This window comes from Trichosurus vulpecula, chromosome 3 (assembly GCF_011100635.1).
Source record: "Trichosurus vulpecula isolate mTriVul1 chromosome 3, mTriVul1.pri, whole genome shotgun sequence".
NCBI classification, from domain to species: Eukaryota; Metazoa; Chordata; class Mammalia; order Diprotodontia; family Phalangeridae; genus Trichosurus; species Trichosurus vulpecula.
The window spans coordinates 378278356-378292604 of NC_050575.1; the positions used below are offsets into that span (position 1 = coordinate 378278356).

The 14249-nt window shown below is 40.7% G+C and overlaps 1 protein-coding gene across 1 annotated transcript in view; it reads left to right on the forward strand.

Moving 5' to 3' along the window:
• Positions 1–1445: 1445 nt before the first annotated feature.
• LOC118842644 (cocaine esterase-like) overlaps positions 1446–14249 on the forward strand; it is a 34056-nt gene continuing 21252 nt past the window's right edge. Inside the window, exons 1-3 of the mRNA XM_036750053.1 lie at positions 1446–1515; positions 5020–5224; positions 11168–11306. Coding sequence (XP_036605948.1) covers positions 1446–1515; positions 5020–5224; positions 11168–11306 — 414 coding nt within the window. The remainder of the gene's footprint in view (positions 1516–5019; positions 5225–11167; positions 11307–14249) is intronic.

A 14249-nucleotide genomic window follows, 5' to 3' on the forward strand; every position in this document is an offset into this window, starting at 1 on the left:
GGAACAGTCTTCCAGTATGAGGACAGGGGCTGGGATAGAGAGGAAGTCTGTGAGCCGGGGATTGGTCTGCTTGAAAAAAGAGGAAGTGTGATATAGGTGCCAGTAGATAGAGTAGACAGCCACCACTGGCATCTGGATGGGGTGATTTCTTGGAGCAAATTAACTTTAAAGTCAAGGCAACTCAGAGCTGGAGGCACTTCCTGGAAGGAATAGAGACAATCAGTCAAAGCATTGGACTTGGAGACAGGAGGAGCTGCATTCCAACCCTGCCTCAGACAATAAACTAGCTAAGTGACCTTGGCCAAGTCATTTAACTTCTTCCTGCTCAGTTTTCTCAACTGTAAAATAACGATAATAATTGCTCTACACCCAGGATTGTTGTGGGGATCTAATTAGATAATGTATCCAAAGTGCTTTGCAAAACTTAAAGGGCTATATGAATGTTAGCTGACATCATCATAATTAATTATTATAATAATAATAATCCTCTTAGTTCAAGAGAGGCATTATATGGAGTAAGGTGTTTAGAGTACCCTATAGAGTCCTGAGGAGACAGCGTATTCTGATGGAATTCAGCGTTCTGTGACAGCAAGAATATAGGACACTTAGAAGCACAAGGGGGAAGCTAGGTGGCAGAGAGGATAGAGTGCCAGGCTTGCAGTCAGGGAGACTCATCTTCCGAGTACAAATCCATCCTCAGACACTTCCTAGCTGTGTGACTCTGGGCAAGGCACTTCACCCTGTTGGCTTGAGTCTCCTCATTTCTAAAGTGAGCTGGAGAAGGAAATGGCACAGTACTCCAGCATCTTTGCCATGAAAATCCCAAAAGGAGTCATGGAGGATCAGACACAACTGAAAAACTACTGGGGAGCTTCACGGGAAAAAGGTCACAGAAGTCTCCAGAAAATAGAAGGGAGGAGTTAGATTGTGTAATTCAAATTTTGTCCCTTGACACTTCAGCTGAAGTGGTGGGGGCAGCTCAAAGTGGCTCTTGTGAACTCATTGTGAACCCATCAGAAAATCCTACAATTCAGGACTTCATCTATTGTTTTATTCACTGTCTAGACTTAGGAAAATGTTGGAAAAAATGTTACTGATACAGATTAAATTTAAGAGCATGTCATGGATACATTTGATTGTTTTTGTTTTTTACAGAACTTGTTATTATACATTTACATTTATTCATTATATTTATCATATATTTTTATTATATGTTTACCAGCACATCCCTTTGAATGGATGGATTTTCAGATCTGTCTTTAGCCTTTAGATATTCAAATCAATTTTTTTTTCAAATAGCCCTAAGAAAAATTCTGAGGAGGAAGTCCATTAGGTAGCCCTTAGCTGCAGTTACCCTGGAGTGCCCTTTGATCCAGTTCTTTCTGTGCTAAAGTTCAGGCCAGGAATCTAATTAGGCAGAACCAGAAGGCTGTGAAGAGGGAAAGATGTGGAAGACTTCCCTGCTGCCCAAGGTCCTGACTTTGGGGGCCCTGAGCCTCCTGATTCAAGCCCCAGGTGAGCAGCTCTGCCAGGCTGACCTCGAGTAGGGGATGATTTCTGGGGGAACATGGGAGGAGTCCTTTGATTTTCTCGTTGGAAATATGGGATTTTTGCATTGTTTTTTCTCTTGTTGCTCTCACTGACCAATTGGGTGGGTGAGCTGGGGGTGAAGGATTACTGCTAATTCAATTTCAAGGGGTGAAACTAGGTTTGCTACTGAGAAATTGATGCCCTCTCCATGCGTGTTATGTACAAAAACTCTTCTATCAGCAGCTGGAGGGGTGTCAGGAGAGAAGGAAAGCTGAGTCATTTTCAAGGAGGTACATAAGAGTGACTTTTGGTGGGGAGGATCTTTTAGTAGACTATAAATAAGGCCTCGGCGTTTGCATGAGAAAATGTGCCACAGCATTGTTTTCTTTTTCTTTCTCTCTGTCTTCCTTCCTTTCTTCTTTTTTTCTCTTTTTCCTTTCTTTCTTTCTTTCTTTTGCTCTTTCTCTCTCTCTCTGTCTCTCTCTCTCTCTTCTTTATTTCAATAGTATTTTTTTCAAATTGCCTGTAGAAAGAGTTTTCAACATTCATTTTTATAAGCTTTTGAGTTTCAATTTTTTTCTCCACTCCCTTTCTTTTTTCCAAGACAGCAAGCAATTGCATATAGGTTATACATGTGAAATCATGTAAAAAATATTTCCACATTAGTCATATTTTGAAAGAGGAAACAGAACAAAATGAAAAAGTGAAAAAAACCCCAATGTGAAAATAGTATGTTTCTATCTGTATTTAGATTCCATCGTCCTTTCTCTTTGTGAATAGCGTTTCCCATCTTCAGTCTTCTGAAATTGTCTTGGATCATGGTATTGCTGAGAAGAGCTAAGTCAGTCATAGTTGATCATTGCACAATGTTGCTGTTATTACGTATAATGTTCTCCTGGCTCTCCTCCCTTCACTAAGCATCGGTTTATCTAAACCTTTTCCAGATTTTTCTAAAATCCACCTCATCATCATTTCTAATAGCACAATAGTATTCCATTACATTCATATGCCACGACTTGTTCAGCCATTCCCCAACTGATGGGCATCCCCTCAATTTCCAATTCTTTGCCACCACAAAAAGAGCTGCTATTAACATTTTTGTACATGCAGATCCTTTTCCTTTTTTTATAATCTCTTTGGGATACAGACTTAGAAATAGTATTCCTGGATCACAGAATATGCAATTCGATTGCGCTTGGGCAGAGTTCCAAATTGCTCTCCAGAATGGTTTGATCAGTTAACTCCACAAGCAGTGCATTAGTGCCTCGCTTCACTGCCTCTTCTCCAACAATTGTCATTTTCCTTTTCTGTCTTATTAGCCAATCTCATAGGTATGGGGTGGTACCTCAGAGTTGTTTTTATTTGCATATCTCTAATCAATAGCCATTTAGAGCCTCTTTTCTTATGACTTTAGATAGCTTTAATTTCTTCACCTGTAGATAGCCTGTTCATATCCTTTGATCATTTAGCTACAGGGAAATGAATTGTATTCTGATAAATTTGACTCAGTTCTCACTATATTTGAGAAATGAGGCTTTAATCAGAAATACTTGCCTTAAATTTTTTTCCCATCATTCAGCTTTATTTCCAACCTTAATGTGTTACTTTTATTTGTGCAAAACCATTTTAACAATCAAAATGATCCATTTTGCATTTCATAATGCTCTCTAGCTCTTGTTTGGTCATAAATTCTTCCCTTCTCCATAGATCTGATATGTAAACTCTTTCTTGCCCTCCTAATTTGCTTATGATATCACCCTTTATGTCTAAACCATGTTCCCATTTTGACCTTATCTTAGCATACCGTATGACATGTTGGTCTATGCCTAGTTTCTTCCATACCATTTTCCAGTTTTGCCAGCAATTTTTGTCAAATAGTGAGTTCTTATCCCAGAAACTGGAGGCTTTGGGTTGTTTCTTTATTTTTATCTGCCTTTCTTCTCCCATCTTCTGTCACCTTCCTTTGTCTACTGTCTTTCCCATGCCCAGAAAGCACTTTCCCCAATCTTGTTCTGTTGAAGATCCAACATTAAAACACAGCTTTGGTACTGCTGCTTGTTGCAGAGCTTTTCCTGACCCTCCTCATATCTTTTCCTAGCTCTTTGCCAGGAACTTTATTTTTATTCTCCCAAACCACTATAGAGAAGAAACTAAAACCCACCAGATGTATGTCAAAGTCACTCCCACGGATTTATACTGGACTATACATTTGAACTCCTTTGATAAAAGGGGAGTGCTAATCTTTTAGAGGAATGCCTGACCATTGTCCTTCTAATCCAGGCAGAGTGTGGCTATGTGCCCTGACAGTTAAGCTGTCTCTAGCTCTTGGATTCTAGGAGGGGGTGCTGGGAGAAATCTTAAGGACCGTTGAATTCAATATCCTTTTCCCATTTAATCCAAAAGGAGAAACAGGCTTAGGGAAGGGAAAGGAACTATAACAAGTTACCACAGGCAGTAAATGGGAGAGCTGTGATTTGAAGCCCTGTCCTCTGAGCCCAAATCCAGCACTCTGAGCATCCAGCCTTATCACCTACTACTCTATTCACATTTGTTGTGTTGTCATTCAGTTGTTTTTCATCATGCCTGACTCTTGGTGATCCAATTTTGGGTTTTCTTGGCAAAGATACTAGAGTTTGTTTGCCATTCCTTCTACAGCTCATTTTACAGATGAGGAAACTGAGGGCGACAGGTGAAGTGACTTTTCCAGGGTCACACACCTAAGTAAGTGTCTGAGGCTAGATTGGAACTCAGGAAGATGAGTCTTTCTGACATAAACTGTAGCACAATGTAGGTGCTTTCCATCTGCCTTTCTTCTCCTCCCATCTTCTGTATCCTTTCTTTGTCTATTGTCTTTCCCATGCCCAGAAAGTACTTTCCCCAGTCTAGTTCTGTCGAAGGTTCTTCATTAAAAACCCAGCTTTGGCACTGCTACTTGTTGCAGAGTTTTTACTGACCCTCTTCATATCTTTTCCTAGCTCTTTGCCAGGAACTTTCCTTTATGCCTCTCCCTTGTAGTCCTAATTATTGGTGCACAGGTCACTGCTCTCTAGGAGAGTGTAAATTCCTGTCATTTTATCCTGAATTCAGAGTTGAGGGCATTGCCCATAGTAGGTGCTTGTTAACTCTTTGTTCAGTTGCACAATACTGTTAAACTATATGGCACTGATTTTTGGCTCTGTGCTTTCCTCAGCTGGGCTAGGAGTGGGTTTGTTGGGGAGTAGTGGCTTTGATCTCATGACTTAGGATCCCTAAAGGTGAACAACGCCTGGGTCAGTGCCAGAGCTGTCTAAATGTGCAAATTGCCCTTCCCTGGAGTAAGTTCCCAATCACCAGAGACTTTTAACAAAAATGAAAAGAATCATGGTAGATATGAGAAGGCTTATATTCCCATCTAATGAAAAATTGGTGCTGAGGATGGGGTGTAGGTGGGGCACTTGAATATCAGTTCTGCCCCCTGTCCCTGAGGATTTCTCAACCCTTTGTTCACAGGGCATCATGCAGATGACCTCACCAGGACCACTGAGTTTGGACAGATCCAAGGGACTCAAATCAATATCAAGGGGATTGACAAAGACGTCAATGTTTTCCTGGGAGTCCCGTTTGCTAAACCCCCTGTGGGGACCCTGAGGTTTTCTCCTCCACAACCACCAGATTCGTGGAGCAATGTGAGAGATGCAACTTCTCATCCACCCATGTAAGCACCTTCCTCTCTCCTTTTCTTAGTAGATAAGTAAAACACAAAATCATATCTTACCCAAATTTTGTCTCAGTGTGCTCCGTACATGGTAGACATTTGTTAAGTATTTGTTGAAGGAATGAATATTCAGAATTTCTCCCTGGGCTGTGAGGTCTCAAATGATTTCTTAATGGTAATAGTTCACATTTATTTGGACTTTAGAGAATAACAGACTTCAGAAAAATATTGTGAAGTAGTTGGTACTCATATTGGTACAGATAATAAAACAAACACTAACAGAGATTGGAGGCAGCTAGGTGGCTGTGTCAGTAAGGCAATAATAACAATATAGATGATAATTTTCAAAATGCCTATGTGGTTCTGTATCACAAAATATACGTGACTCTCCACATAGAAGGTAGAAGAAGTAAACCATTTATTCAGATGCCAGAGAACCATATCCTGTAAGCCATCTGCCCAATCCATCACAGCAGCAAAGATTTCAATACATAATATCACAGCATGGAGCCTCTCCATCCCAAAATCTCTCCACCCGGTGCTGAGGCCTTCCCTAAAACTCACAGTACAGCTCTCACAGGTCAACTCTCTTTACCTCAGCTCTAACTGTCATCATTAACAGCCATAATGGCTGTCTCAGCATTTCCTATGAAACTCCCTTTTCCTCTCAGCAAGCTTCTTAGGCTTCCTGTGATGCAAGCAGGTCATATGGTCTATTAATGGGCGGGAAAGATCTTCACATCTAAATTTCTAATAGTTTTGGCCCCAAGATCTTTCTTATCCATTACATAGGGCAATGGGAATTCTGGGATAACTGGTGTCAACAGAACTTTACATCACAATGTAACAGGGATAATCCAAGATAAGTATATAAAACAATGTTCAGCATTATTCCCTTGAATAAATGTGGCTTAAATCTTGCAGTAAGGGGTGAAGGTCTTGTCCTCCATACCTTCTTCCTGCTGAAATTGGACTTAAAACTGTCCCTGCCCCAAGAGATAAAAAGTTCTATTTGAGAGGTCAATTCTTTAGCAAGCTGGCATCTAGAACTCAGCTGGTGCCAGGTCCAGGGATGACACATCACAATCATGGACAGGTCCAGAGGTGACATCTGAACACATCAGAGGTGACATCTGGTTTAACTGATCAGGCATCTGCAGGTGGATGGTACTAAGGCTGTAGGAAACAAATCTCACAAACAAATTTGACAGTCAAAAATTCAAAAAGAAACAGAGACTATCATATTCATGATGGCATAGATAATTCAAGGATACAGTTTCATAATCATTTTTCCTGGGTAAACCACTGTTACAGTATTACCTTTCCCATGTGCTATAATTTCTGCAGCCTTTGGAACATCATCCAGCATTACCCATACTTTAACCATACTTTCACTCCCAATTTTATTCTATCAGTAGAGGCATATCCTTCCTTTCCTCTGATAGTTATTGTGGAAAGAGGGTCAGTTTTCCCAAGGGGTGTTGTTTCACAAAGAATAATAATGACTTGAATGATTCTATCATTTTTACCAAACTGTGTAAGTTCTTCGCCCAAATACTGGAGTGTTACAATAATTTTTCTTTGATAACTAGAATCTATCACTGTAGCCAATACATGTATTCCCTGAGCTGCTAATCCTGGTTTAGGTAATATCCATCTAAAATGATTCTTAGGGATTCTCATACATATCCCAAATAGAGGTTTTTCTTATCTCTTTTTTATCCCCCCAAAAGTCCTCTAAACCATGTAAATCATATCCTGCCAAACCAGGTAATCCTGGATACAGTGGTGGCACATCTTCCCTCACAGTCCAGTACTCAATATTTTGGATCTTACGTATTTGCTCTTTTCTAATTTGCAGATTTGGGGTCATCATTCTGACTAAAGGTGTACATCCTCCTAATGGTCTAGCATTCAAATTACATAAAGCAGTAAACAAATTATCCATCCAACATTGATACGAATTATTAGAACTTAACTTTCTTAAACTGTTCTTTTAACAATCCATCCATTCTTTCTATCAACCCAGATGCTTGTGGGTAATATGGAATATGATATACCCACTCTATATTGTTTCATATATAATATCTCTTCATCTCATTACCTTTGAAATGTGACGCATTGTCACTTTGAATCTGCATTGGAGTTTCATAATATATACTTATAATATCTAGAGTTTTACAGGTGTTTTTTCTGGGCTGCATTCTTATAAGGGAAAGCCACTAGTACACCTGAACAGATGCCAACACAAGTACATATAAATTTGCATCCTTTATCTTGTGGTAGTGGTCCAATATAATCTATGTGCCAAATCTGGGCTGCAACTTTTCCTCTTGCTATTTCTCCAGTTACTGCCCAAGGAACAGTTGGTTCTTTTCCCAGTTGACATATATGACATTCTTCTGTTACTTGCTTTAACAATGCATGAGACACACTAATACCTTAATCTTGTGCCCACTGGTGTGGCCTAGACTCCTAAATGTCCAGCCATTTGGTGGACCTATTTTGCTAGTACTGGATCATCAGTTGGTGTTGGAGTGGGGTCAATATGTTTGGTAACAATCTTTGCTAATTGATCAGCATGTGCATTGTACTCATATTCTGGTATAGTGAGGGCCACATGAGTGTCTACATGAAAAAGAGGTAACCAATATATGTTCCCATAATTCTTTACCCCAAACATGTTTACCATGAATTTCCCAATTTTGACTTTTCCACATTGGCACCCATATAGCTAAGCTATTAGCTACTGTCCACAAATCAGTGAATATATAGCACTGTCCTCCCTTCTCTGTTTTAGTAGCTTGATGTACTGCTGTACGTTCAGCATATTGAGTACTTCCACCTATCCCAGTACTTTCCATGGGTTATAGGTTATTGCTTTCTAGTGTCTTTTATGGCCCAAATATTCTGCTGTCCCATCAGTAAACCATGCATGTTTTTTCTATTCTTCAGTCAGCCCATCATATCTGTCATTCCATTTTGCCAAGGATTGTACCAACTGTTGCCTTGGTTCAAGGGGTTTGTCATTTCTATCAGTGTCTATATTTTCTATAGATTCATGTAGTGCAGAAATTCCACTTTTGCCTGTGTTCGATCTATTCTGAACATACCATTTCCATTTAATTTTGCTAGCCTCTTGTGCATGTGTGACTCACTTGGATACAAAGGTTCGAAATCTGTAGGATTTGTAGGGGTAGTTCTTGCTTCTCTATTCTCTGTGTTATTAAGCTCCTTATCATTGTACATTTTGTATAGCTCATTAGATGGAATACTATTTATTCTTCTAAAATCTACCCCTGCTATCAACAGAGTAGTAAGCATTTCTTATCACTCTATTCCGACTTTGAATCTGCTGGCTATTTACCCTTCTCTTTCAAGGAAATTTATCTTTTCCCCACTCTCCTAAGTCACTTATTTGTGAAGTCTTATCTAGCACCTCTGAAAGAGGGTTCCCTACTTCTGCAATTAGCAGAGTCCGAATTAAACTTTGGGGGTGCCATTTACTAATCAAATTTCTATGAGAAACTCCCAAGAGAGTTTCACAGAATGTATGTGTGTTTCCCATCATAATATCAGTCTTCATTATCTACTCCTTTAACTTTCTCATACAGTCCCTAAGTGAATACCAGGGTCTATCTGCAGCAGGCCACATAGAATCAGCAGGATATTCTCTCCTACAACCAGCTGCAGCTAAAGCTAACAAATTGGTTGCTTGGTTACCTCTTAGCAAACGATAATCTCTAAAAACCTGCTGTACAAAAGGATTCTGACTAATACTTATGAATGTCATACAATTTCACAGTATCTACAGATACTCCTGTGGCCATTTCATCACTGATTCTCACCATCCAAGATCTTAATGATTCTCCCATTTTCTGAGTGAACCTACTCAAGACATCTGTGATTTCCTGTTGTGTAAAATCCTCCAACATCTCTCTGAACACTAGATTATTATTTTGCATTTCTTTCCTCCTTTGCTGTATGGGGTGCACTCCTGGCTGAGGATCTAACAACGCCTCATTCTCTGTGTAAGGACCACCATGTGACAAAGTATCATCTAATGCCTCAGCTTTTGACGTTGTATCATCCTCTCTAGATTCTCTCTCCCTGTCACCATGGTAACCAGATTGGCTGCTAGACTCAACCTGGGCCGAATTGAAATGCACTCTTGACCTCCTTGGCTCCCTCTGCCTTCTAACTGAGTTTACAACAAACTAAGTAGATTCTCCAACAATAATCTTTTGTTCTACCATTGTTGTTGGCATTTTTTTTCCTGGCTTAACTGTAACTTCTTTCAGACATATTTCCAAATCTCTAGTTTCTCCTCTCTGTAGCTTCTGTTTCTAGTCCTCACACAAACCAGTGCTGTTAGACCACTCCCTTGCCAGGGAAGAGTAAGTTATATCATCCCATCCTGATATAACCATTTCTTCTTCTGAAGTCCTTCTACCTCCAAATAAAGGTCTTCTTATACCTTGTGATCTCATCCTATTCATCACCAAATAATGTATCAGTAAATTAATAATGACAATATGGATGATAATTGTCAAAACACCTATGTGGTTCTGTATCACAAAATATACACAACTCTCCACATAGAAGGTAGAAGTAAACCATTTATTCGGACACCAGAGAACCATATCCCATAAGCCCATCTGCCCATTCCATCACAGCCACAAAGAATTCAATACGTAATATCACAGCATGGAGCCTCTCCATCCCAAAACCTCTCCACCCTGTGCTGGGGCCTTCCCAAAAACTCACAGTACAGCTCTCACAGGTCAACTCTCTTTACCTCAGCTCTAACTGTCATTATTAACAGCCGTAATGGCTTTCTCAATGTTTCCTGTGACACGGCTTCCTTTTCTTCTCAGCAAGCTCCTCCCACCACATGTGACTTAGGCTTCCTGTGATGTAAGCAGGTCACATGGCCCATTAATGGGTGGGAAAGATCTTCAAATCTAAATTGCTATTACAGTGGCTAAGAGGACAGAATATCAGGACTGCTGTCAGAAAGTCTTGAGTTCAAATCTGACCTCAGACACTTACCAGCTGTGTGACCCTGGGTGAGTCAATTAACCTTGTTCGGCCCCCATTTTCTTATCTGTAAAATCAGCTGGAGAAGGAAATGGCAAAGCACTGCAGTATCTCTGCCAGGAATAACCCATACAATGTCAGGAAGGGTCAGAGGAAACTAAATAGACATTAGGTGACTCACCCAAAGTCACAAAGCTGATAAATAACAAAGCCAGATCTCATGGACTGATAGGCACAGAAAGTTGGAGGTCATTGAATCTGACCCCCTTTTTTTTTTAAGCAGTTTGATGCTTTTTGCTTTGGGGACCATACTTATTGCCCATTCCATATCCTGACCTGCCTCCTACCCTGCACCATAATGCTCCTCTGGAACAAAACAATCCCCTGACACAGTGACCCGCAGAGCTGCTCTTGTTAAAAATGCTCCTAGTCATGGTCTGTCCTGGTCGAGATCAACCCACATTGATCTGCAGCAGGTTTTCTGACTTCCTCACATTCATCCACTTACACTGCACCCACATTCTATGTCATTCACACACTGTAGTATGTTCGGCTGTTCACCTTTTAGTAACGTCTATTTGGTTTCCAAGTTTTTTTTAAAATTTAAAGAGTATATGGTTTCCAACTAAACAATCAGAAACAAACTCAAACATTTCAACATATAATGAAAAAGAGAAAATATTCTACAGGAAATTGTGAAATGTTGACAAGTCACTGCAGCTTTGCCTGCCTCAGTTTCCTCATCTGTGCAATAGGGATAGAAACAGCACAGACCTCTCAAGGATATTGTAAGGGTCAAATAAGATCATGTGTGTAAAGTGTTTTGAAAACCTCAAAGCACTCAGTTAGTATTATTATCCCTATGTGATCCTATTCAGATTTTTCATCTCTTGTGGCTTCCAGGTGTTTGCAGGATATCAATCTCCTAGAAAAAATAATAAGGGCCATGAAATTGAACATCCCTATTACTGCCAATTCTGAAGACTGTTTGTACCTGAATATCTATGTTCCTGCCCATGCAAAGGAGAGGGCCAGATTGCCAGTAAGTCAGATATCTGTATCTTCCACAGAGGGATGAGAATCCTAGGGCATCAGAACTGGGTGGCACCTTGGAGGTCACCTCTTCCCACCAGCATGGGAATACTCATCCTCTCTAAATATGTCTGACAAGTCATCTACCCTCCCATGAAGTTGTCCAGGTCAGGGAGCTCACTACTTCTCAAGGCAATCCCACTCTACTCTTGGATAACAACTCACATTGTTAGCAATGTTTCCTCCAATAGGGTGAAATCTGTCTCCTTATCACTTCAGGGCATCTAGGTGGCACAGTAAGTAGAGTACTAGGTCCAGTGTCAAGAAGAATCATTTTCCTGAGTTTAAATCTGGCCTCAGACATTTACTAGCTATGTGACCCTGGGCAAGTCACTCCACCCTGTTTGCCTCAGTTTCCTCATCTGTAAAATGAGCAGGAGAAGGAAATGGCCAACCACTCCAGTATCTCTGCCAAGAGAACTCCAAATGGGATCATGGAGATTTGCACATGACTGAAAATGACTGAAATAATTCAGGGGGGTGGTTCCATGATCTGGAATGATATCAATTTCTGCTACACATTATTATTGTTAAAGGAACAGAGCAAAACATTGATAAAGTGTGACTTTCCAAACATTTATTGATCTTGTGCATACCTATCATCTCATTGCTGTAGGGAATTTGACTGTGTAGAAACTCTCTCTGTTGATGAGGACAGGCACCTCTTTTGTAACTTAGAGTCTTGGCTTATCTGGAGTAGTTAGATGCTAAGGAACTTCATGTTCACATGCATGTGTCCCAGGCAGGACTTGAGTCCAGTCCTTCTCACTCCAAGGCTAGCCCTCTATCATCTACGTCATGCTTCCTTTCTTATAATAAACTATAATGACCCAAACTGCTCAAATGTCATCTGCCCATGAAACCTTCTCTGAACCCCAAGAAACCACCACTCAACTCAACAAACATTTCTACAAATCTGGAGCCCTTCACCTTAGTGATGAGCATACAAGGAGAGGTGTGTTTTCTGTCTCCTCTGAGCTTGTTTAATGTTGTTTTGTATCTCCCTTATTGCATTTATCATATTACTTATGGTACTTAATACAGACTATGTTATTGTTCAGCCATTTTTAGTTGTACCTGTCTCTTCATGACCCCATGTGGGGTTTTCTTGGCGAAGATACTGGAGTGCATTGCCACTTTTTCTCAGGCTCATATTACAGATAACGAAAATGAGGCAACTACGGTTAAGTGACTTGCCCAGGGTCACACAGCTAGTAAGTGTCTGAAGCTGGATTTGACTGAGAAAGGTGAGTCTCCTTGACTGTAAGCCCAGCGCTCCATCCTCAATGACATCTAGATGCCCCAGCACAGACTACAAAAGTCTATATTATATTTTTGCATCCATATCTTATAATTGCCCTCTGGTTGAGTGAACATATTTGAGAGTAGGGACCTACTCTTATTCAAAATACCCGTACAGAGTTTTGCACATAGTAGGCACTCAATAAATGTATTAAATGAATCAATATACCACAGCATCAGAACACACTCCTAAATATAGGATTATCAGAGTTCTTTTCACAAAAGGAGTTTTGAGTTTGGAATACCCTAGGGCTTGCAAGATGAGAAAACTGGAGGAAATACCAGCTATTCTGGCCCTGCAAAGAGAAACATGGAATGAATTTCCATTGCTTCCAGGAGACTAAGGGGTACCTGGAAGGAAGGAGTGAGCTGGGGGAGATTTGAGATTGCCTGGTTCCATGGGGCAGAGAACTTTTGTCCAAGAGAAACTGAGCTTGTTTGGGCAAAGGACAGCAGGCATGGATTCAGACTGGCTATACCAGAAAAATCTGATATTACAATTTTTTTCATTGTTTGTACCCTAAGGGTTTATGGTTTGAATGCTGGGGTGGAGGGTATATGCCAGTAGTAGTAACCAAACCATATAGTGTAGGGAAGAAAATATAGGATTAGAGTTAAAATTCCTGAAGGAAAATCCCAGCTCTGCCACTTACTAAGTACATTACCTTCTGCAAGTCACTTAACTTCTCTGGGCCTCAGTTTCCTCATCTGTAAAAAGGGGGTTTGCACCAGTCAGTCTCTAAATTCCCTTTCAGCTTTAAAACCTATGATCCAAGATATTGCCTGAGATAGAATTCCCCACTACACAGTCATAACTACCAAGATGATCCCACAAGGGAAGGAGGTCCAAGGCAAGTTCCCTTGTACGAAGGGCTCCCTGCTGTCTCCATGTCCCCAGGTACTCACAGCAAATGTGCCCTCACCACAGCCAGTCCATACTCTGGCTTTCTCAGTGCCCAGGATTTGGTCCATTTCATGTGCTCACAGAGCAGCAATCTGTCTACTTCCTGACACCCAAACAAGTCCCCCACAGAATTCCAACCAATCACTTGCTACATTCCATAGAAGGGAAAGAATCATCCCATGTGAGCAAAAGCCCCTTCAGCTCTCTGCAGTTCCCAGGCATGCAGCATCCCAATGCATGGGCAAAAGGAACCATGCTTTCAATACACCATGGTGTTATCTGAGCAGTAACGATAGGTCTTTCTCTTTTAATTTTAGCCATAGAGATTGTAAAATCTCTTCCTCCGCTAACATTTGACAGATAGAACTATGTTCTATGCACTGAGCAAGTTGGCTCAGTGGATAGAGCAGTGGCCCTGCACAGAGGAAGACCCAAGTTCAGATGTGACCTCAGGCACTCACTAACTCAGTCAGTCTGGGTAAATCACTTCACCTGTTTGCCTTAATCCACTGGAAAAGAAAATAGCAAATCACCCAAGTATCTTTGCCAAGAAACCTTCATACAGGGTCACGCAGTTTTGGAAAGAACTCAATAATAACATCATGTTTTAAGAATACGATTTGATTTTTACCTCTTACTGGTTGTGGTTTCTGATGGCATGTTCCCTCCACCGTTTAGCCTTAGCTG